Source organism: Muntiacus reevesi, chromosome 1 (assembly GCF_963930625.1).
Source record: "Muntiacus reevesi chromosome 1, mMunRee1.1, whole genome shotgun sequence".
NCBI classification, from domain to species: Eukaryota; Metazoa; Chordata; class Mammalia; order Artiodactyla; family Cervidae; genus Muntiacus; species Muntiacus reevesi.
Window position 1 is genome coordinate 220,722,063 of NC_089249.1, and position 24,149 is coordinate 220,746,211.

Here is a 24,149-nt window from a genome sequence, read left to right on the forward strand (position 1 = left end):
TTGCAACTCTGTCTCTACCTAGAATCCCCACAGATCAGATTCTGAGATCCAGCAGCTTCTCAGACCAATGGCCAGTCCATGGCTGCCTCTCACTCATTGCACACAAGTCTGATGCCATCCCCTTTTCCCAAATCCTGCTGCTTCTCCTATATTTAGTTGGTTGGTGAATGATTTTAATCATCAACCTATTTACTCCAAACCTAGAAGACATCTTAAATGAATCCTGCTGTCTTCACTCAGCATCACATTAAGTATCTCAGTATCTGGAGGTGAGACACCTTCTCTCCATTTCATTGCCATTGCTTCAGCTTAGAACCTCCTCACCTCCCATATAGATAATATACTCAAGAATCTTCTAAATTAACTCTACAGAATAGAGCTTGGAGCAATGATAACTAATTTCTGTATCCACACTGTTCAGTATAGTAGCCACTAGCCAGGTGAGGGGTGCTTGAGAACTTAAAATGTGGCCAGTGCAACTGAGAAACTGAAATTTTAATTTCAATTTCAATAACCATATGTGATTAGTGACTAATACACTGGACAGCACAATTTCAACGTTCTCCCCATTACAAGTGTACCCCCTTCCAGTCCCTGACACAAATAACTAACCCCTGTTGTCTAATGAATGAAATATAAAAATATGAAAGTCATATAAAGATGTTAGTAACACCACCAATTACTAAGTAGTATCACAAGTCATCTCTTTCTCAATGAAATAAAGTTTTCTCATAAATTACTTTTAATTTCTTCAAATAATGTTACCTTCATGTTTAAAAACTACCCTTTTTTAGTTTGTTTTTTTCACCAAGAGAAACTACCTTCTATGTTGATTTTTTCTTACTATAAGTCAAATATTTAATAAATAGCACCATCAATTGCTAATGAAATGTTTTAGTTGACTGATGTGTAGTGATAGAAAGCAGATCAGTGGTTGCCTAGGGGAGTGGTGGATTACAAAGTGGTACACAGAAATCCGTGGGTAGTGGATGTGTTCTCTATCTTGATTGTTGTGAGGATATAATTTGTGTATGTCAGAAGTTTTCAAACCATACATTTCAATATCTGAAATTTTGTATGTCAATTATAAAGCTGTTTTTAAAAAAAAAAAATCTGGCTGAATACTTGCCGCTCTTAGAAATACATAGTGTAGAGTCCACTAATACAGATGGATAAAAGGGAGAGCCTTTACTCAAATCCAAGAATTATTTCTACCCTTGTTAAATCTACTGGGTCTTCCAGAAGTAAATTATTTTCCCTGATTTGCTCATATAATTTGACAATAAAAACAGCAAACACTTATGCAATGTTTATCTTGTACCAGGCACCAAGTTCTGAGTAGTTTATAATCTATCTATTCATTTGATCCTCATGACAACCAACTGAGGTATATTGTACTTCCATTTTTACAATTGAGGGACTGGAGGTTAAATAACTTGATCGAGTTTAGCAGAGTTGGAGAGAACAGATTGGAAAGTCAGATTGGAACAGATAGAAAAGGGTATTAATGTCATATCAGGAGCGTAAATTTTATGTAATGGTTAATACAAACCTTGACAGTTTTTTAGCAGGAGTATGACACAGCCAGAGATTATTTTAGGGCAATTCACCTGGCAGTTCACAGCCATATTCCCCAGTGCGTAGAACACCACTTGGCATATGGTAGGCCCTCCATAAATATTTTGAATATTTATGGAACTGTGTTGGGAGTTGTCCCATTTATTGATATAAATTTGTAGGGAAAGAAACATTTGGATTCAATATTTTCAAACTGACAAATATGCCCATAACTTTATTCTTGACCTTCTAACTTTCTCTCACTACACTCATTATTATAGTTCCAATTATCATTTCCATCTATAATGACTCCCCATAAGAAACTCCCAAAATATACCTTCCTGTATTTCCCTTCATTGTTTGAGTTCTTCTCTCCATAGCTTCACAAAAGAAAGTTATGTAATCCAACTCTCTTTCATATGACGGTGTGTCAAATCTGTGCGCAGTCATCATGTACAGGTTTCTCTTTTCCAGGTCTCAGCCCATTCAATCATGTATCTGTCACCATCCTAGTTACCCCTCTGGAACTAACCAGTGTCACTTAAACACATGACATCAATACTGACCAGTGAGTCCAGAAATATCCTAATTAGTCCATTTCCTTGCCTTCAAAAGCTTTGGAGTTATCCTCAGATGATAAAGAATCTGTCTGTCTTTCAGGAGACCTGTGTTCAATCCAGGGGTGGGGAAGATCCCCTGGGGGAGAGCATGGCAACCCACTCCAGTTTCTTGCGTGGAGAATCCCATGGACAAAGAAACCTGGTAGACCACAGCCCATGGACTCACACAGAGTCAAACACAAATGAAGTGACTTAGCACAGCCTGCAGTCATCCTCAATACAGTGCTACCTTAAAATGAATGGTACCTTACATCAGGCACATTTTTCATTTCTGCATCTGCCTCCTCTATTCCTTCTGTTTCAGGTTGTCATCACCCTAGGCCTGTGTCTGTTTTCCATTTCCTTGCCTCCTGCTGCCAAACATGTACTCCCTATTTCATGCCGCTCTGCATGTATCAGCAGACATTCATTGAGTGTTTGTGATGAGCAGGCCCTGTGCTCATGTTCCAGGGCATTGTTTTCAGGGCAAAGCCTTTTTCTTAACTATGGGGAAGAAGGGCATTCCAGCATAGGCATCTCCAGGGTTATGGAGATGGCATTTGACTAAACTTTTAAAAATGGGTGGAATTCAAAGCAGAGTTGAATAGCATTCCAAAACTGCCAGAACCTAGGGGGAGATGCATGGAATAGATTCTTCTGCATATCCTTCCAAAAGAACCAACTTTGCTGACATTGATCTCAGACTTCTAGACTCCAGAACTGTGAGAAAATAAATTTCCATTGCTTAAACCACTCAGTTTGTGGTGCTTTGTTACAACTACCTTAGGAAACTAATACAAGCCCCAAACTAGAAACAACCCAAATGTTAATCAGCTGTATTTATTTAGTAGAACAGGTAAATAAATATGGTATAGTTACACAATGGAATACTATACAGCAACTAAAGTGAACTAACTACAACCACACTTAACAATATGAATAAACCTTACATCTAAAGTTAAGCAAAATGAATCAGATTCCAAAAGAGCACCTATAATATGATTCTATGTCTCAATGAAAAGTCAAAGTGTTAGTTGCTCAGTTGTGTAGGACTCTTTGCGACCCTATGGACTGTAGGCCACCAGGCTTCTCTGTCCATGGAATTCTCCAGGAAAGAATACTGGAAGATTCCCTTCTCCAGGGGATGTTTCCCACTCGGGGATCAAACCTGGGTCTCCTGCACTGCAGGCAGATTATTACTGTCTGAGCCACCAGGGAAGTCAAAACTATAAATTAGCCAAAACTAATTTATGTTGTCAGAATTATGGTTACTCTATACATGGGAGGAGAGACAAAAAGTGAGCCAAAGGGTTTTGGGGGATTCTGGAAATATTCCATTTCTTTTCTTTTTATTTTGAAATATTCCATTTCTTAATACGAATGCTGGTTGCATGGGTTTATTCAGTTGTTAACAAGCAATGGGAAGGGCTTGAAGGATCTAAGTGTACACAAACTACTGAACAACTGCACCTATCTCACACACTAGCAAAGTAATGCTCAAATTCTCCAAGCCAGGCTTCAACAGTATGTGAACCAAGAAATTCCAGATGTTCAAGCTGGATTTAGAAAAGGCAGAGGAACCAGAGATCAAATTGCCAACATTCACTAGATCATAGAGAAAACAAAGACATTCCAGAAGAACATCTGCTTTATTGGCTACACCAAAGCCTTTGACTGTGTGGATCATTAACAAACTGTGGAAAATTCTTAAAGACATGGGAATACCAGACCACCTTACCTGCCTCCTGAGAAATCTGTGTGCAGGTCAAGAAGCAACAGTTAGAACCAGATATGGAACAACGGACTGGTTTCAAATTGGGAAAGGAGTACGTCAAGCCTGTATATTGTCTCCCTGCCTATATAACTTACATGCAGAGTACATCCGGAGAAGGCAATGGCAACCCAGTACTCTTGCCTCGAAAATTCCATGGACAGAGGAGCCTGGTAGGCTGCAGTCCATGGGGTTGCTAGGAGTCAGACACGACTGAGCAACTTCACTTTCACTTTTCACTTTCATGCATTGGAGAAGGAAATGGCAACCCACTCCAGTGTTCTTGCCTGGAGAATCCCAGGGACGGGGGAGCCTGGTGGACTGCCGTCTATGGGGTCGCACAGAGTTGGACACGACTGAAGTGATTTAGCAGCAGCAGCAGCAGACTACATCATGTGAAATGCTGGGCTGGATGAAGCACAAGCTGGAATCAAGATCACCAGGAGCAATAACCACAGATAGGCAGATGACACCACCCTTGTGGCAGAAAGCAAAGAACTAAAGAACCTGTTGATGAAAGTGAAGGAGGAGAGTGAAAAATTTGACTTAAAATTCAACATTCAAAAAACTAAGATCATGGTATCTGGTTCCATCACTTCATGGCAAATAGATGGGGAAATAATGGAAATGGTGACAGACTTTATTTTCTCGGTCTCCAAAATCACTGCAGATGGTGGCTGCAGCCATGCAATTAAAAGACGCTTGCTCCTTGGAAGAAAAGCTATGACAAACCTAGACAGCATATTAAAAAGTAGAGACGTTACTTTGCCAACAAAGGTCCATCTAGTCAAAGCTATGGTTTTTCCAGTAGTCATGTATGGATGTGAGAGTTGGACTATAAAGAAAGCTGAGCACGGAAGAAATGATGCTTTTGAACTGCGGTGTTGGAGGAGACTCGAGAGTCCCTTGGACTGCAGGGAGATCAAACCAGTCAGTCCTCAAGGAAATTAGTCCTGAATATTCATTGGAGGGACTGATGCTAAAGCGTCAATACGTTGGCCACCTGATGCTAAAAACTGACTCATTGGAAAAGATTCTGATGCTAGGAAAGATTGAAGGCAGAAGGAGAAGTAGACGACAGAAGATGAGATGGTTGGATGGCATCATCGACCCGATGGACATGAGTTTGAGCAAGCTCCAGGAGTTGGTGATGGACAGGGAGGCCTGGCGTGCTGCAGTCCATGGGGTCGCAAAGAGTCGGACACGACTAAGCGACTGAACTGAGCAGAGGAGAGGGGTAGAAGCTCTGGATGGATGACAAGATATGTGGCACTAAGTGACCATGAAAGGAAGATTAGAACTGGTAAAGAATGATCCTGAGTGGCATCATACGGAGTCTGACAGGCAGCCCTGAGGGCAGACAGTCACATCCCCAAATGCGTTTCTGGAAAATATTAACAGCACATCTAAGTGGAACAAGACATTGAACAGAGAGCTCAGCCAGTATGCTTTTGTAGAGACAACTGGAAAGCCGACTAGGAGCACCCCCCAATATTGGTAATGCAATCTCGGACGGGTTATCAATTCCTTGGCAGGGCTGTGGCAAGGATTAAGATAACAGGTATCACGTGTGGCCTCTTTGTAAGAAGTCACTAGCTTACTGCGGGGACTTTCGGGCGGGTGGCCCCCAAGGTCACTCCACCCAGGGGCACCCCTAGCCAGGCTGCGGCACCAGCGGGGATATCTTTCTGCGTCCCCGTCTGCCCCTGTGAACCGCAGGAACACAAAAGCATGCACCCGGACTCCGCCACTAGGCGCTGAGGCTGTGCGAGGGGCTCGGAGCCTTTTCCTCTTGATTGGGCGGGAAGAGACCGGGGTGGGACGTAGGCAAAGGAGGAGGCAGAGATTGGTTGAGCCCAGGAAGAAGGTGGGGCCTTGACACGGAAGGGAGGCAGGCCCGGAGTCTCCAGAGGCTCCGTCTATTGGTCCCGCCCCCTTACTGGAATTACGGCCCGCGCAGGTAAGGCCGAACCTTTAGTGAAGCCGTCGTACGCCTAGTAGTTTTCCCAGCAACCGGTGACGCACCGGCGTGAGGCAGGCCACTGGCCAACCCGGGAGAGCGGGGCTGGAGCGTGACCCTCAATCCCGAGGCACCTCCCAGTTCCCCCCACTAGGCCGCCCCGCGCTCCTTCCCTCCCTTCCCCGCCACAGTCCCGCAATCCGGGAGGCGGGGGTCAGCGACCCAGCTGAGTGGGAGCCGCGCGGTGTCCGAGGAGCCAGTCGGCGACCGGTGAGGGGACCGTGGGGCGGGAGGGAGGGTTAGCGCGGGGCAGCCATCCCCAGTTGTCGCCCGGCTTTTTCCCTCAGCTTCGGGCGGCCAGCGTCTGCCGCCGTGAAGAACGCCGCCCTGGCAACTAGTGACGCAGAGGCCCAGCGGAGCAAGGGATTGGCCGGCCCGCGTCCGCTGCTGCCGCGCGGCCTACTCCTCCCAGGCCTTGCCCTCCGTCTGTCCTCACCAGTCTTCCCGCTGTGACCTTCGTTGCTGGCGGCCCCACGACGCAAATATCTTCAGGCTGAGTCCGAAAAGAAAACGGGCAGCGGCAGCCTCCGGGTCCCGACCATATTAAACGCCGCCTACTCTGCACTACGTTTTTGGTGCCCTGTCTTGCCCTTCGGGTGGGCTGGCGCCTAGGGCAGAGTTGAGATAGGCCCAGGGATGGGAAATTTCGTCCAAGGAGAATCTGACCAGCAACTCGTGACGAAAACTAACTGACGCGCCCGGGATTGGCTGCGCTGCGGAGGGGGGCCAGGGAAGGCGATCTGCTCAGGTGCGGCGTTCTTCATTCCTCGAATGGTTGTTCTCAGCTCCCGTTAAGTGCTAGACACCAAGCCTTAAAATGTGTAATCAACGTCAATACTTACTCTAAGCCCCTGGTGTTTGTCGAGGGTCTGCGAAAGCCCCACACATCTCTAATCCCATTAAGTAGGGTTCTTTGCGGGGGTAGGGGGCAGTCGGGGAGGAGAAGGCCTTGAAAGGTTTTGCAGAACGTTTAGGATGCTTAGGAGGTAGGAGTCAGACCCCTTTTTCAGAGTTCCTCAAAACTGTCCTGGGAAGAGTAAATCCTAAAAACTCAGCAACTGCCGTTCTCAGACTTTACACCTACCTCTTTTCGTGGGAGACGTTACAATAGTTTCCTCTACTGAGTTTTCTCAGGCAGGAGTGTTAGGCACACGACTCCCCTGTCCAGGGTCACACAGCCAGTCATGGAAGACCCAAAACTTGGATACTTGGCTCTCTAGTTCCCCGACAGAGGTTGCAGTTCCTAGTTAGTAAACTAAGGCTGAGTATTTGCAGTATATGCAGGGGATAGGGCTATGGAGGATAAGATGACTAGAGAGAGGCACTCTCCTCCAGGAACCTAATGCTTGAAAGAATAGCATTCCAGATTAATACATCATTTTTTAAAAGTATTAGATGCCTTATGTGTGCCCAACTTATTGCTAGGCCCAGGAGGAATGCAAACCACCTTATAGTCCTTCCCCTCATCCCGCTTCTGGGCTGCTCTGGCTCTTCTGAGCTGTAGTCTTGCCCGTGTGTCAAAGGAACATAGAGAATAAACTATTCTGCTATGTTCTCTCCCTGTCAACATACATACCTTCTTCACACTTCCCAGATTTCACAGGAAAAATCTTTGTGAAAAAAAGTTGCAAAAGAATCTGCTTGGATCATGATCAGGCTTGGGCAATTGAGGGGAAGGGGGAACTGTCATTTCTGTTTCCACCAGCTCTTGAAACATGTCAGACTGGACCTGAAGCTGGAAGAGACAAGGTCTTTTAAAATACTGGACCTTGTTTCTGTTAAGGGAAAGAGGGAAGTGAGGAGTGACCACTCTGCTGCTCTGGATTTCATACCCCTTCCTCACTTAGAAAAGAGACTGAAACCTTTCCAGAGTGGACTGAGAATCACTCTTTAATGATACTTTCACTGATTATTCAGAATAAAGCCGGGGCCCGGGGGTGGGCTGGAGAAGTGGAGGTGCTCAGTAGGGTTTCTCTGCGGAGGGATTATTGGGGCAGAGCATTGAATGAAGAAGGGAAAGGGCTTTCAGGTAGAAAGAACTACAAGTGGAAAAGACCCAAATCAGGCTCCAGTGGGCCAGGGAAACTTTTCCATCCATCCAATTCCTCCCTCCTCCTCCTCCCAGCAGTGAAAAGTGTATCATTTGCTTCATAATGGATGTAAAATTTCATCTGCCTCTAGGGGTATCTCGGAGTCCTTGAGACTACACTGTCATTAAGGCTGGGGCAAGAGAACAGACTTTAGGGCTAGACTAGGGTGGGGTTTAAGTATACAGAGAGAGGCCAGCAGAAGAGTCTTCTCTCCCAAATTCAGCTACCACTCTCCAAACCACTTCTAAGGCCAACGGTTTCCTTTCTCATACCAGGATTGCAAAGAATCGAATGCAAAGCACAAGTGAGCCCAACTCCCATGGCAGCCTGTGAGGTCACCTGAGACTTCCTGATCTGCTACTATCAACTGCCCGGGGCCAGAAGGGCTGGAGACTATCAGGGAGAATCAGAGACAGGCCTCCTGGCCTGCCATCCCTTTTCTGTCCCTGGACCCACTTGCCGCCCGAGTGGCTCTAGAAAAGCTCACACTGCAGGGGAACCTTAGGTCACACAGGGGTGCCCAGTAGTACCCACCCCAAAGGACTAGTGGGAGGAGGAAAGTGGTACATACACAGGAACATAGGAGATCCATTCCATACTGATGCTAGTAACAACTAGGAGAGTAGCAGTGATAGGCTTTGCACTAGTCACAACCCCAAGTCCCAAACAGATCTACGTGGCACTATAGATATTCACTTTCCTGAAGAGCAAATGGACCCTCTGGAGGGTGTGGCCAGAGCCCTGCATCTTAGGAGATGAGAAGAGTGGCCATCTTCTCTGGTTCTAAGGGCCAGGGAGGTTAGTGGCCTTTCCGTGCAGTCCCCTCCAGGGACTGTGAGGTGGGGCAGCCTCCCTTTGTTATGTGTTCCAAGCCATTTGGCCACGTTTGTAATCATCACTTGTCTTAAATACAGGTAAAATAAACTATAAAATATATTTCATTATTTCATTTAACCCAATACATCTAAAATTTTATTTCAACATACAGTCAGTATTAAACATTATTCATGAGGTATTTTGCATTCTTTTTCATACTAAGTCTTTGAAGTTAGGAGTGTACTTGACCCTTATATCTCATCTCATTTGGAACCAACCATATTTCAAGTTTCATTTGCCACATGTCGCTTGTGGCACAGCTGATGCAGCCCTCAAACCCTCATCTGCATCCAATTTTGACTTAAAGATGGAGGAATTTTGAGATGATCACTCACCTCTTCACAATGCCCCAGAAATGTTGGCCTGGCAGAAAAGATAGCCAGGGAGGAAAATCTTTATTCTGACTGAACAGTACAACTCAGAAGAAAAAGAACTACACTTCTCTCACAGAAGATTGTTAGTAAATGTACTAAATCCTGATTTAGTCCAACACTCATGTGAACCATTAGATATGACATGAAATGCTGGCAATATCTACTAAGAAGCAAATACGTTTTGTGGTAAACAAAACTCAGAAATGTATTGTGATGTCAAGTTTTGCCATTAGCTTATCTTCTTAGTAGTTGTCTTTTATTAGTTACATAAAATAAATCTGTAAGTATTAAATACTTGAAAGCTACTAAAATTAAACAACTAGGATTTTTCATAAATTCACACATAATTACCCCCTTCCCTCTTTAAAGCCTTCCTTGTACCAAAGAAATTTGGTGGTATAACACTTCAAAACTCAATCAGGAAAATGATGGTTAGGACAGTCTGGAAATTGTTCTGTTGGCAGGGTAATACTTTTTTTTTTTTTTTTTTTTTTTTCAGATTTTCTTCCAGGCATAGACCCTTTCCTTCAAGGGCAAGCTCCAGTATGGGGTAAGGTGAACAGAAGTGAAACTTGAAGGATATACCTTGACACTCAAGCACCAAACCTGCACCCTAGACCAGGATCTCTTATTCCATGTCTGTAATGGGGCAAAATGGTATCTTTGTTTATGTCATTTATGTGTGTGTGTTTATGCTTATACATTTGTCTTACCTTCCTTGGACATGTACCCTTGAAAGCGGTAGACTGGTAGAGGGTTCAATCCCAGAAATTTGGCCTGAGAGGTACCAGGGTCTCCAGAGACACTCAGGTGAGGGGGAACACTCACTAGGACATAAGCCTTGTTTTCCTTGGCATTTGGGATCAACCACTGACCCCTGAGAGGTTTTATTCACACGAGAGCAAACATTCCTTTGATTTTGATCAGTTAGAATCAGCAACCCAAGCAAGTTTCTGGGCTGAAAACTCCTGGGAGAACCAAGAGACTCACTCTAAAGTCTGCTCTCAGGTCTGCAGAGGTCTCTTTCTCCTCATTACAGATTTTGTTTAAAACTCTTTGAATAAGATGACCAGGATTTAAAATATTCCTGTGCACCCCTCCCCCACCCCATCTCCAAAAACAAGTATGGGCTGGGGCAAGTTGGGGGGATGTCGTAAATGAAACATAATTTAGAATGTAAATAAATGCTGAAGGTGAGTGAGTGATCTGTGATACTCTTCTTGTTAAGTTTTTTATACTTGAAAATATCCGTTTAAAAAATAACCTCTCTTCCAGGAAATGTTCCCTTCTCTTTTCTTGCATCTGTCCTCTCTGCTCCATTTAAAATTACATTGTCCCTCTTATTTTATCCCTCCTGCAGGGTACAGCACACCCTGCTCCAGAGGCACAGAGAGAGAACATCCTACATCAGCCACTCCTGCCCAGTAGTACGGAGGGGAGCAGAAGCTTCAGAGCCCACTCCTGCAGGTCTGTAGCTTAGCTTTAAAGGCTTTTTTAAATTGACTCCATTTGCATCCAGAAGATTAGAACCCCATCTGTGGGGTGTTTTAACCACAGCTCTGGAAATTTAGAGTTGCCATCTGCTAATAAGAAAATGACTGATGACTATTGTTTACTTTCTATCTCTGATCTGTTGGGTGACATGGCTGTAATTGATAGTGACTATACCTGTCTCCCATGTCCCACTGAACTGAACTGGGGACAGAGTCATGGGTCTTGAGGCAGTCAGTGGTGAGGCCAGCCAGGTTAGGAGAGCAGCCCCATTTGTGCTTTAGATAGAGGGCACAGGAAGTTATGTGCACAAATGCTGATCCTGCTCATGGACAGCCATCTGGGCCAACTTGTCAGAAGGATTCAGGGATACCATTTGAGATAAAGAGAATAGCAGAGCAGATTTCATCCCCATAAAGGGGCTTCTTTGCTACTTCAGGTTCTCAGATCCTTGGAGCTGGGGAAGTGAGGAAAGGCTGCAGAATGTTTGCAAACAACTTGGATGCCCTGATAATTAGAAAGGATTTTCCTTCTTCCTTCCCTGCCCTCCCTAGAAATTTGAAAGGCACTTCTTCAATAATGGGCTGTCCTTGTGGCTTAGCTGGTAAAGAATCCGCCTGCAATGTGAGATACCTGGGTTCGATCCCTGGGTTGGGAAGATCCCCTGGAGAAGGGAAAGGCTACACACTCCAGTATTCTGGCCTGGAGAATTCCATGGACTGTAGTCCATGGGGTTGCAAAGAGTTGTACACGACTAAGCAACTTTCACTTCACTTTCTTTAATAACACCATCAAATTTTGATATTCTTTTACCCCTTTCCTGGGTCCTGAGTTGCTTCGCTTTCTTAAGGTTAGGCCAGGGAACTTGGAGACTTAGCCCTGGTGTGGAGTGACTGCTTATCAGGTGCTGTCCAAAGCCAAGGAACAATACTTCTGTTTTGTCAAATACCTTCCCTTGCTCAGGTCCCAGCCATTCCTGAGCCTGTTACCTGGGCTGCTGCTGCTTGAGGGGGTTATGCTTCACCACTTCCAGTCTAGGCCTGGCTCAGTTCACATTGGTTACTCAGGAAACCCTGAGTCTTTGGAAGAAGGCTTTGATTGGTTTACCCTAGGGGACTTCTCATTGCCCATCCCTCCTTGGTCATTTCCTAGTGCATCACCAAGCTAGGATCCCTGGTCTAAGGCTATAAAACAAGCTGGACACTCTTCCTCCTCTTCTGACTACTGTACTGGAGGCAAACTTCCCTCTGAGTCCCTCCTGCCCTTCCTAGTGGCACAAGGACACACCCCTCCCTGGCCTATATTTCTAGGGCTCCCATGGTTTTGCCTCCTTTCTTGGAGAATGGAATTCAAGAGATGACCTAACTGAGGGAGCTACAGAAAACAGGGAGCCTGTGCTTGACCCTCCACTCCCCAGGGTGTAGCTGTCATAGCTGTTGCTGGAGCTCACAGTGACCTTCTCTCTGCAGGGCTCATGGTACATGGTGAACCTAGCTGCAGCCCACCTCTGAAACAGCCACAGCACCTGCCATGAGAGAAGGAACCCTGGAATCTACAGACCAATTTTCCAGGTCTCTCCCCTTTCCCTTTGCTACTGTTCCCTTTCTATGCCTTAAAGATAACTCAGATGGAGAAGGTGGACTCCAGAGCGTGAGTGGCACTCTGCACCCTGAGGGCTCCCACCCTGGCCCTCACCATGTTCGCTGCCTCAGAGGTGGCAGTGGGCAGACCTTATGGGTGCAGTGAGTGTGGCAAGAGCTTCCGCTACAGTTCAGTGCTGCTGCGGCATGAGCGCGCCCACAGTGGTGACAGCAGCTTCCGCTGCTTAGAGTGTGGTGAGCGATGCGCAGAGGCCTCAGACCTCCGTGCACATAGACGCGCTCACGCGGGCCAGACGCTCTACATCTGCAGTGAGTGTGGCCAGAGCTTCCGCCACAGCGGCCGCCTTGACCTGCACCAGAGCGTACACAGACGGCGCATCCGCTCCTACCGCTGCCGAGCTTGTGGTGGATGCTTTCCACACCTCCCGGCTCTGCTGCTGCACCGGCGCCGCTGGCACCCTCCCGAGAGGCCCCGCCGCTGTCCGCTGTGCCCTCGAGCCTTCCGCCAGAGCGCGCTGTGCTTCCATCTGGCACGGGCGCACCCATGGGGAACACCTACCGTGCCTGCTGACACACTCCACCGCTGCACACAGTGCTCGCGGGCCTTCCTCAGCGGCGCTGGACTTCGGAGCCATTTGCGTGTACACGCAGCCAGGAGCCCCAGTGACTCCACACTTCGGCAGCCAGGTGCTCCGGACACACACCAGTGTGGTGTGTGTGGCAAGAGCTTTGGCAAGAGTTCCACGCTAACGCGACACCTGCAGACGCACTCGGGTGAGAAACCTTTCAAATGCCCGGAGTGCGGCAAGGGCTTCCTGGAGAGCGCCACACTGGTGCGCCATCAGCGCACACACACGGGCGAGAAGCCTTACGCCTGCGGCGACTGCGGGCGACGCTTCAGTGAGAGCTCCACGCTGCTGCGCCATCAGCGCAGCCATCAGGGAGAGCGGCCACATGCCTGTGCCACATGTGGCAAGGGCTTTGGGCAGCGCTCTGACCTGGTGGTGCACCAGCGCATCCACACAGGTGAGAGGCCATTCCCATGTACTGAGTGCGGTCGCTGCTTCAGCGACCGCTCAGACCTCACAAAGCACAGGCGCACACACACAGGTGAGAAACCCTACCGCTGTGAGTTGTGCGGCAAGTGCTTCACATGCGTCTCCAACCTCAATGTGCACCGGCGCAACCATGCTGGCCACAAGCCCCACAAGTGCCCTGAGTGTGGCAAGGCCTTCAGTGTAGGTTCCAAGCTGGCACTGCACCGCAAGACGCACCTAGGCGAGCGGCCAGCGGAATGTGCGGAGTGTGGCAAATGTTTTAGCCACAGCCGCTCCCTGTCACAGCACCAGCGAGCTCACAGGCGTGCTCATGCCTCCACTGCTCCTGCTGCCGCTGCCACTCAGCCCAAGGCAGGCACTGCACTCATAGTTGCTGGGCAAGCAGGACAGGAAAAGCCAGGGCTTTTTTTGCCTCAATTGAGAGAGACTTGTTGAGACTTCTCTGGAGTGGGCTAGACAAGCACTCATACAATGCCACAGGGACGGTGGGACAACTCGCAGACAGAGGTCTGTGGAAAGACAGCATGGCCTATCATCTTTCTCCATCTCTTGGTAGAACTTCACCTGGCTTCTCACTGCACCCCTACACCTACGACCCTTGTCATCTCTTTGCCTGTTCTCAGTCCTTCCTTCTCCCCCTCTGAGGTGTAGGTGCAGTGAAAACCTCTCAGACCCCACGCGTAGAACAGCATCCAAGTATTGGTGTGACGAATCCCTGCTGCTGTGCTCTCAGGTCTTGCCTGTCTTCCCATCATTGTTCTGTCTTCTCTTATTCCATCTCCTTTTTGCAGCCTGAATCCCCTCTACCTTTTCTTTCTGGGTACTTTTGGTATCCTATCTCTTCAGGTAATGACTGTAGATGTGGCTAGAGTCACATCCCACCAGCCTTGTGGTCTTCTCGCCTCTTCCTTTCACTTGGCTGTTAGTCTCTTGTTGCTTTTTCCCTCAGCTTCTGAGAGATGGGAAATTTGCAGAGAAATGGTGGAAGAGCTCACTTTTCTGAAAGATATCTCCACATCAGAAGCACTCAGAGAAGTGCTTCACAGCATGTAAAGGTGGGCATGAGCCCTCAGCATGGCTGCCCACCTGTCTCATGGGACAGACCTGTTGGTGTACAGATCAGGGTGATTCTCAGGATAGTGTTCTCCAGGTAGGAGACATTAGCCTGGGATCTGAGACAAGACCACATGGGTCCACAAAGCTGGGCACTGCCAAGTGGAGTGAGAATGCTATGTACAAATCACACTTGGAACCACGGGAAAACAGCTCCACAGAGGCCACAGTGCAGGGTTGAAAATTCCCTGGAATTGGCCATGTTTTTTTTTCTTGCAGGTGGTGAAATAAAGAATTGTTTGAGTTCTAGATGCCAAGAGCTCCCTTTGTTAAACCTGAGGCTGCTGTATTTGCAGACACCAAGAGTCACCCAAGAAACAGGCCCTTTCAAAAATCAAGGTCTCTGGTCCCTTCCCAGGCTAGCTCAGCAACCTTGGATGTATATAGCCCCCTCATTTTTGCACTGGAAGGCAAGACTCTTCAAGGGCTCCTATACATCTGGTTGTCTTGGTTGACAAAGAATACAAATGTGGCCCAGAGTCACATACCTCTAATCCTTCCCCAGCCCATCCCTCTGGAATGACCTAGTGATCACACCCTCCCTTACTTGAAGGCAAGAGTGTATGTGACTCTCCACAGAAAAAAGGGAAGCCAAAGTGAATTGGGAAAGAAAGCTGGGTCCTAACAGTGGGGGCAGGTGGGGGGCTGCAGAGAGAGGAACAGGGCCTGCACTTAGGGTGCACTCAGGCACATTCCAGCAGAGCCTGTTTCTAAAAGAATCAAGATTTCTGTACCTCAGGTGCCAAAATACTCACTCTGCCCACACACGTCTATGTAAAATACTGGGTTTATTCTGTCCTTTAGAAAGACTCAAGTAGCCTGGCTCCCCTAAAATCCGGTCTTGCCCCTGCCCTGCATTCCCCATCATCCTAGTTCCTGGACACCAGGCATCTGGCCCTTCTTGCTCCTTTCCAGTCCCTGGATCCCCCAAATTCTGGGGAATACTTGCTGCTAAGGGAGCAGCATGGGAGCCTGAGGAGCCAGAGAGGACTTGGATCCTTCACTGGCCCCCAGGGATGCAGAGGCCAAGATGCTGGAACAGGACTCCAGTGGACCAGATAGTTCTTGTGGGGCCAAGAGCAAGGCCGGGTGGCTTTTGCTTCGATGAGCTGCAACACTGTCTGGCTTCTCAAAGCGCTTGCCGCAGAACTCACAGGGGAATCGCAAGGCAGCCACTGTCTCTGCGTGCTTGCGCCGGTGCCAATTCAGGGATGCCTTCTGGCGGCAGGTAAACCCGCAGATCTCACACCTAAACCAGGGGGAGCAGAATGAGAGAAGGTGCCTCAGCCCATCTTGACTTCCCCAGGGGTTCCTCCTGGTCCCAACTTCCCAGGTGTCCTTCCAGCACCTCCCCACTTCACCCCACACCAGGTTCCCTTCCCCACACTCACTGTAGGGGTTTCTCTCCAGTGTGGATGCGCCGGTGGATGACCAAGTTGCTGCTGGTGCGGAAAGACCGGGCGCAGAACTCACAAATGTAATCTCGGGTGTCTGTGGGCATATAGGGTATAGCCAAGCGTCCATCCCCAAACTGAGGCCCTCCTTGGCCCACCCCTTCCAGTCCTCCAAAGGAGTACTATCCCTATTTAGTCTGCATGTCACTCCTCCCAGCCCCACAACAGTGCCCTGTGACCTGACAGACACCATGTGGGTATCAAGAGCCAATCCCCTCTCCTTTCTCCCTGAACCCGCCTGCCAGCCCTAACAGCACCTGCCCATTGCCCATCTCTAGCAGTTCTCACAGGCCTGGTATGGATTTTATCCTGCACCTCCTGCAGCAGAGGAGACAGCCATCCTTTCCATGGCATCCTGTAGTCTTCTGCCCAACCACTGCTCTGTATATCCTGCCATCAGACCACACACACATGTACCTATAGCCTTCATCCCCATCACTAACGTACTCCACACAACTCCTGCTCCAGGCTCTCTCCTCAGTCACTACCACTGATGTCAATTTGTTTTCTACATGTCCAGCCCTCACTCTCCTGGTTCCCAGACCCTCACTAACCTGGCCCCCCCAACCTCCTCAGCCACCACTCCCAGGTTATGCACCATCACTGCACCATGTAGAAATCACAACTTCAAGCATCCTAGTTCCAGTCATCCTTTGTCCTATTACAGTAATCCCACAACTCCAGGCTGCCAGTTCAGTGGCCCACTGCCTTCCCACTGTCTCCCTCCCTTCTCTGTGACGAGTCCATTTCCAAGGCATCTTCATGGCCTTCCTTCACTTCACCTGTCTCTCTTTTCCTCAGCTATATTTTCCTGGTTAAAACCCAACTCAGGATAAACACAACACTTGGTTGCTCCAGGCCTGCACATGTGTGTTGAGCAGGGCAGACAACCAACTCCCCGATACCCCACCTTGGGCTCTACTTTCATACACAACTACAAGTCTCAAGCCTCCCCACTGCCCTATCACAGTACCTCTGCATTTCCTTGGTCAGTTCACTCTCCCACTTTCTAGAGTCCAGAAGGGCATTTTGCACATGACCTCCTCTTTCTACCAAACTCACTCAGCAATAACCTCATTTTATAAGTCACCCAGAAGAAAACAGTCAGGAAAGAACGCCCACATCTTCCCCTCACCTAATCCACCAGGCAACTTGCTTTCTGTGCCCATATATGTGAATAGTTCCTGCTTCCCTGTGGCTGACTTCCAACTGTGCCCAGACACACCCCCTCCTCACTGACTTAAGGATGCCCAACCCTGGCATCAGCAAGCCTTTCCTCTCTGTGGGATCATCTCTGTATGATCCTGTCCTCCAGCTTATACCTACTTCTCTGCTTGCCTTCACAACAAAACTCCAAAGAGTTGTTCGTACTTGCTGTCTTCACTTCCTCAGCTCTTCTCTGCTCCAGACCCACCCCCTGCTGGCTGCTATCTCCCTTGTCACATGCCATTTTGTCATCTGGTCAAGGATTGCTTTCCACTACCCTATCTGGTGGCCTGTCCACATCCTCATCTTACTCAGCTTGGCAGCACTGGCATAGGTCACCCGTCCCTCCTCCCTAGAGCACTTTCTCCACTTGGCTCCTCGGATACTGCTCTTCAGCCGCCTCCCTGGCCCCTCTGTAGCTGACCTTCCCACCTGCCCTGCTCAGACCTCTTCTCTACCTATGTTCACTCTCTCCCTGTAGAAACACTCCACCCACAGCTCTAAACACCACCCAAGTGCTCATGATGAACATTTTTTTCTTTTTTACCCAACAGCTCTGAACTTCAGATTCATGTTTTCTAGAACACCTGATTAGCATGTCCCAAATAAAATGTTATGTCCCTTCCCTAAAGCCTGCTTATGTGTCATTTTCAGGGAATCACATCACCTTCTATCCAGGTGCTCAGGCTCGAGGCTTTTTCCAAGTCCTCTGACTCTACAGTCCTACCCATGGACAATCTGTTCTATCCACAGTAGCCTGGGCTCCACCTTCACTCACTCGTCAGTCTCCAGCCACTTCTCACCAACTCTCCAGGTCACCATTACTGTGCTGCACATTTCTGCAGTCCCTCTATTCTTCACATGGCAGTCACAATGCTCCTTTTAAAATCAGTTGTGTCCCTCCCTCCAACATACCGGTGCCCATCACACGTGGCCAGGAGCCAAGCCATTGTGAAGATGGTTTTGGAGGCCTCTACTACCTATTTGACCTCTCTTCCTTTCTAAACTCCTGTCTTCCTCTCCATTCCTGGATCATGCTTGGAGATGCCAGTTTAGGATCCTCTCATGAGCTGCCTGTGGGTTGGGTATGGCTAAGCCTCCATTCTCTCTTCACTTAGGTCTTTGCTCAAAGCACCTATCACAGCTCTTTGTGGCCCAGTGTCAGTAGAGTGGACATCTTACAAGGTGAGTACTGCCTGCTTTATTCACTGCCAAATCCAAGCACTTATAACAGTTTAAAGCAGGCAAGATCTCAACAGAAAGAGAGTGCAGGATGAGTGTGTGAACGAAGAGTTATCCCAGAGCAATGTGACAAAACCTGCAGATAAGAGGTGATGGGCCTCGTGGAGGGGGGGAAGGTACCCACAGGGGAAGGTGACAGGACCCACAGTGGGGAGATGAGAAGGCATTTCCACAACTCACCACTGTGCAGCTTCACATGCTCCTTCAGGTGTTTCTTAAAGTTAAAGGACTTCCCACAGGCCGGCTCTGGGCAGGAGAAGGACTTTTGGTGGATGTGCTGGTATTTCTTGTGGTGCTAGGGAAGGAAGCACATGGTTTTCTCAGGGAGACCACCAGAGCTGACCCAGAAGGCAGGCTCTTCTGCCCTCTTCCTTAGCAGTTCTTGTCACCGCCTCATCTATGGTCCAGTCCTCACCTATACGTGAGCACCCCAATCCCATCCCTTCCTGATACCACCCTGCCCTTACTCTGCCCTGCCCTCAACTTCCATTATCTTACCTTCTTGTCACAACATCACCCTGCAATGCCCAGTTCCCTGAACAAAATGCAGTGCTGCTGACACTCCTGGTTCCCTAACTATATATTTGCCATCTGCCAGGGATGGGAACTCATTTTGGGTGGCTATGATTACTCTCCTTGGTATCAATGTCAATGCCCAACAGTGTCTCTCAGATGGCCTGCATTTTATTAATAGCTGACCATGGGATTATGTAATTTTCCCCTAAATGTCCTTTGGGGAAACATTCTCTCTCAATTTGGAACACTTTTAAGGGTAGTGTGTTCTTCAACCTTAACTCTCCAAGTATTTATAGGAAATACTTCTTTTTATCTGGTCTAATTTTCACATCCTGGCTCACTAAGCTGCATGGGCTTTCCCTTTCTCCATAATCCCATTTCCCCATATTTAAACTACTGCTGGGAGCTACTTCAGTCTCCTTCATTAATAAACTCAAATATGTCTGACCAGCCTTGCTGTTCTTATCAAAAGCCTAGAGCTTTGCAACCACATGGGAACCTTCCCCTTCTCCCAAATCCCATCCACCCAGTCACCACCCCTTTGGTCTAGGAGCCCCCCAGCCTCAGAACCCTGTGAGAGCTCTCGCTGAGTGTGGGGCTTGGACTCTTCCGTCTCTGTGCCTCAATCCTCTCCTGTAGTAAGGCTGAGGACAAGACTGTCTCCTAAACCACCCGCATGAGCCAGCAGAGCAAGGCAGCCCAATGGACTGAGGAACCCTAGCACCTTGACACATTAATGAGAAGCCTTCGGCAATGCTTAATCTTTCTGTGTTCCTTGGTTTCCTCAGCTGCAGAGCATGAATAGTATCAGTGCCCACTCCACAGGAATGTTGAGAAGATCAAAAGACTCGACACATATCAAGTGCTTAGAACAGTCACCAGCACCTCAAAAGCCTGAGGAATGCCACCATTATCTCCATGTGGCCAACAGAGGGCCTGTGCAACAAGCACAGTGGCAGCAATTGTGCCCCTGAGGCTTGGTTTCCTGCCTTATCTACCAGTCACCTGGATTAGTGATTATAACTGTAGGCAACTCTGTACATCCATCCCAACCCTTCTCTCCCTGGCTCTGAATTCCCTCCACACCCCAGGTTTCTTTACCTCAGTTTCTCCTTCAGCCCTCCTCCTCCACCCACAAGGCTACACAGAATCCAACCTGTACCCCTCACATGCTCACATTCAAATACTGCCGGTTTGAGAAGATCCTTCCACAGCCAGGGAAGTCACAGGGCAGCAGCTCTCTTCTGGCAGCTTTCCTGAGGGAGGAGAACAGGAAGCAGGAGGACTCGTGCAGGCACTCCCCCACCTCCCTCCTCACCCTTCCCTACCCAGGGCCCCTTTCCCCAGTCCTACCTAATTCTCTTGGGGCCAATCTGAGCAGTGTCCTCATCCCATGCCGAGGCCAGAGCAGACTGAGCCTGACTCCCAGGGCTATGGGCAGCAAAGAGGGAGCGGAGGGCCTCGAGGGAGGGCCATGTCCCAGGACGCCCCTGCCCTCTGTCTCAGCCATCAGGTTACCTGGCCAGGGGCTCAGTCTGCTGGTCTGCTTGAGGGGTCCCCCTGAGCTCTGGCTGTATCCTGACTTCTACAGGCCTAGGAGCTCCAGAACCCAAGGAGGATGCTGATGAGGATGGCGAAGCAAGAGGAGCTGGGATGGCTGCAGGGGCCGGGGGTATCTCCCCATCCTTAAGTGCATGGGTGACAGGGGAAGGGGGTGGTTTGGGGACATCTGGTTCACTGCTGAAAGGAGAATGAAGAGGAGGGCATTATCTCATGGATCCTCAGCCAGCCCCAGCCCAACCCCAATCCCTAAATTGTGAAGATCCCAAACTCACTTTCCACCCAGTTCAAAATCTCTAGTTCTTTCTGTCTTCCCCAAAGCCTACCCTGCCCTCTCCACCAACAAGCCACTCCCTGAAGTCTGCAAAGCAAAGCTCTGAGTGCCCCCCGCCCCAGTCACCAACCACCCCCCACCCCCGACTAGCCCACTCTGTTCAGCATCCTCCCTCAGCCCCCAACTTGCTCATCTGGGGAGGAGCTGTAGGTCCAGGGACTAGCATCACTGAGCATCTCCTCTTCATCCTCCTCTTCCTCTTCCCCATCTTCTCCGAGGGATGGGAAGGTCTCCGGTGGGGGTCCCGCACCCCTGCAGGTCCAAGGAAGGCAAGTGTGAAGTCCTGCTCCCTCACTTCCATTGTCCACCCAGGTCTATCTTGTCCCCCTCTCCACAACCCCAGACTCACCTGGGCATCCTGGCCTCCTGAGCCCTCTCATCACAGTTAGATTCCAAACCTGTTGGCACAGGTAAGGTCAAAAGGGAAGAAATTCTGTACTGGAGGGATGAGGACAGGTGAAGTTCTAAGACCTGAACTGGTGGGAAGACTCTTAGGAAGAAGAAGGAAGAAGGGGCACAGGCTACTGGAGTGGGAAAGACTGTTTGATTTTAGAGATGGTACATTTCACATGACCCAAAAAAAAAAAAAAGTATAAAAAGGTACACTGTGAAAAGTCTCCTTTCCAATCCATACCCCAGCCACCTCAGTCTTCCTGTAGGTAACCTGTTTTCCTATATGCCCTTCCAGAAATTTTTATACATTCATAAGTACATAAATTCCTTTCTTCTCTTGCTTATCCACCAATGGTAACGTATGATACATCCAATTCTGTATTCTGCTTTTCATACCTAAAAATATATTGAGGATATATTTCCTTATCAGCATAGAGTTTTTCCACTGAGAAAGGGTCATTTTTGAAGAATGGGGTTCTGAGTTACACAATAGGGTTCTGAGTTCCCCTCTTTTTTTCTCCATAACTCTTCTTTCCCCCAGCCTACCTGCAGGCTCCGGCCCACTCCTGGCCTCTGGGCACCAGCTCCTCTCGTCAGTACTTGGAAGAGGGGTCGGATTTGGCTCCTCTGGAGATTTGGGGCCTGAAGAGGGGCCCCAGGAGAAGGTGTGGCCGGCTGAACACTCCCACACAAGCCCCCCATCTTGGCCCCCAGGTCCCCGCAGCCCAGGAACCAGGCTGCACTCTCGGCTGTGAGCGTGAGATAGAAGCACCAGATACTGCAGTCCCTTGGGGGCCACAGGCTCAGGACCTAGAGCAGTAAAGGCAACAGTCAAGGGTGAGCTGGGAGGCCCTCTCCTCTCATCCTGAAGAGCCACATTCACAGCCCTGTACCCCAACCCCCTGCTCCCTTCTCCACAGGTGGCCCCTCTCAGCTGTCCAACTCCCCCCATCTCTTCCCAAACTCACTCAAGGCGCCCTCTGATGCAGTCCCCTTAGGGAGGGTGTTTCTAGGTCACACCACTCCCTGTCGCCCCCTCTTCCCCCTCCGGCTCCTAATTCTCTACCCCCGGCCATTCCCTACCCACCTGCACAAAGAACACAGCCTGAAGAAGTGTACCTGCCAGGGGGACAAGAGGCAGGTCAAGTGAGGGCCCATGTGGCCAACTGCCCTCGGCTCTGGCCACTCACACACTAAGGGGTCCTCTATCCTCTGGGGACCAAGAGGTTGGGGAAGACCGTGGGAGCTCACAAACCACCCTGGCCTTGTTTCTGAAACGAGAAATCTGCCAGTGGCATGGAGCAGCAGGACCACACTTCGTGTCGGGAGAGGGGATGGGTAAGGTGCTGGGTGTTGTAGCCTGGGTGCCCTCCCTCAGAACCCCAGACCCGGGCCCTAACCGGTCCAACAGGAACTTGGCCAGCTGCGAGTGCAAGGAGAAGCCCAGCTGCTCCTTGAGGAGGCACCACTGCTCCATATGACCACCCAGGCGGATGCGGCACTTGCTGCGGCGCGCATCCAGCTGCCGCCGCTTCTCCCGCCGCCTGCGGGACGCGTCCTCAGGGGAGGCCGCCATGAGTACCAGGCCCTGCGGGGTGGAGGAGACGCTGATCAGATAAGGGTCCAGAGGCCCCAGCTCCACCCTCTGCCGGGGCCTCAGTTTCCTCATCGGTGAATTGGGGCAGAACCAAACCACTGCAACAGCATTCGCCGCCACCGGGTCCAAACCAAGTCTGCTTACATGTCAGGGCGTATAAACTAGTGCTAGGGGGTGGGTATCGTGGGGGTGGGAGGTACGGGGACAGCATCAAAGTCAGAACGGCCTGATCCCCGGCACACTGAAGTGCAGAACTGGAGCTATGGGGTAAGAAATTTTCAACTAGGGCGGAGTCAAGGGTAAGGTAACAGTTTTATATTGAAGAAGGCCTGAGTCTTTACTGGTAAATGAGGGACGAGGTCGTTTGCACTGGAAGAGCTCCTCACAGTTGGGACGACTTGGGTAAAGCCGGGGCGGGGGGCGGGGGGAGGGGCGGGGTCTGGAGGGCACCCCCCATTCCGTTCTGGGCCGCCCCACTGAACACTCACACTGCGTCGGATGGACCAATTCCTAAGGCAGTTTCCCGGCCGCCCAGATCTCCCGCCGCGACCCACCCCCACCCCGGCCTTACCTGAGCGCCCCCACCCGCCCTCCTCCCGACTGCGCCTGCGCCTCTCCCGTGTCGCGCGCAGGCCCGGAGAGCGGCGGGAGGACAGGGGCCCACCTCGCGCGCGCCGCCGGTGTTTCTCTTTTAAGAGGAACCCGTCCCCCTTCGCGTCGGTGACTCCAGCCTGGAACTGGCTCCGGGGCTTGGGGGGAAGGGGAGAGGGGCAAGGCTGCTTGCGCGCGCATGCGCATTGGCCGCTCAGCGCAACGCCTGCTGGGAGCCGTGGTTCCCATACAAACTGCTCACGTTCCTGGCTGAACCGTGCAAAGGTTGTGGACGGTCGCTGCCCCGGCGAGCTCCTGTGTTTGGTGGCCAAAGACTTAGGGAATGGAGTTCATAGGGCCAAGCCCTCCTCCCGTGCGCCGACCACAGCCCCTTTAACCAGCCCAGGGATGTGGCCTCTGCCACCTTTCCTACTTTGTAGTTCTTTCTCCCTCCCAATTCCCTGTTCCCCGACAGAAGTCACCTGGAGGTGGGAAAGGCAACCCACTCCACTATTCTTGCACGGAGAATCCCATGGACAGAGGAGCCTGGCAGCCTGCAATCCATGGGGTCGCACAGAGTCGGACCTGACTTAGTGACTGAGCACGTAGGCACGACAGAAATCATCCGAAAAGTTGCCCAGATTTGCTGTGGACTATTCCGCACTTCCGTTCTCTCTTCAGTTGACTCCAATGGAGCTTTTCTCTC

At 49.8% G+C, this 24,149-nt stretch overlaps 2 protein-coding genes across 17 annotated transcripts; one reads left to right on the top strand and one right to left on the bottom strand.

Moving 5' to 3' along the window:
• The first annotated feature begins 5,825 nt into the window (after positions 1-5,825).
• Positions 5,826-20,600, top strand: ZNF672 (zinc finger protein 672). 9 transcript variants are annotated; one of them, XR_010660903.1, is made up of 6 exons: positions 6,178-6,695; positions 9,787-9,837; positions 10,648-10,754; positions 12,248-12,349; positions 18,329-18,395; positions 20,560-20,600. XR_010660903.1 is itself a non-coding variant. In XM_065918386.1 (5 exons), the coding sequence occupies exon 5, from the start codon at positions 12,475-12,477 to the stop codon at positions 13,870-13,872; it is 1,398 nt and encodes a 465-aa protein (XP_065774458.1). In that variant the 5' UTR covers positions 5,857-5,887; positions 6,235-6,695; positions 9,787-9,837; positions 10,648-10,754; positions 12,248-12,474; the 3' UTR covers positions 13,873-14,799. The 9 variants fall into 9 exon arrangements, 8 of the variants coding, with proteins under 8 accessions (XP_065774462.1, XP_065774458.1, XP_065774460.1 ...); XM_065918386.1 differs by lacking the exons at positions 18,329-18,395; positions 20,560-20,600 and adding an exon at positions 5,857-5,887 and having other exon boundaries at positions 6,235-6,695; positions 12,248-14,799; XM_065918390.1 differs by lacking the exons at positions 6,178-6,695; positions 18,329-18,395; positions 20,560-20,600 and adding an exon at positions 5,826-5,887 and having other exon boundaries at positions 9,787-9,944; positions 12,248-14,799.
• ZNF692 (zinc finger protein 692) lies at positions 15,322-23,655 on the bottom strand. Of its 8 annotated transcripts, none has more exons than XM_065918376.1 (12): positions 23,517-23,655; positions 22,656-22,843; positions 22,343-22,374; positions 21,802-22,065; positions 21,212-21,260; positions 20,992-21,114; positions 20,487-20,708; positions 20,322-20,399; positions 20,146-20,224; positions 18,633-18,747; positions 15,942-16,041; positions 15,322-15,799 (listed from the first exon to the last, which is right to left on the bottom strand). In XM_065918376.1, exons 2-12 carry the CDS (start codon positions 22,829-22,831, stop codon positions 15,502-15,504), a joined length of 1,536 nt encoding a protein of 511 aa, XP_065774448.1. In that variant the 5' UTR covers positions 22,832-22,843; positions 23,517-23,655; the 3' UTR covers positions 15,322-15,501. The 8 variants fall into 8 exon arrangements, with proteins under 8 accessions (XP_065774448.1, XP_065774450.1, XP_065774449.1 ...); XM_065918378.1 differs by lacking the exon at positions 23,517-23,655 and adding an exon at positions 23,424-23,504; XM_065918377.1 differs by lacking the exon at positions 23,517-23,655 and adding an exon at positions 23,341-23,412.
• Positions 23,656-24,149: the final 494 nt, after the last annotated feature.

Coding starts and splice junctions, on each gene's coding strand:
- ZNF692 (XM_065918376.1), bottom strand. CDS start 22,831: ATGGCGGCCTCCCCTGAGGACGCGTCCCGCAGGCGGCGGGAGAAGCGG. Junction 22,375..22,655: donor GCCAAGTTCCTGTTGGACCG/GTTAGGGCCCGG, acceptor TCCCCCTGGCAG/GTACACTTCTTCAGGCTGTG. Junction 15,800..15,941: donor ACTGGAGAGAAACCCCTACA/GTGAGTGTGGGG, acceptor CCCCTGGTTTAG/GTGTGAGATCTGCGGGTTTA.
- ZNF672 (XM_065918390.1), top strand. CDS start 12,475: ATGTTCGCTGCCTCAGAGGTGGCAGTGGGCAGACCTTATGGGTGCAGT.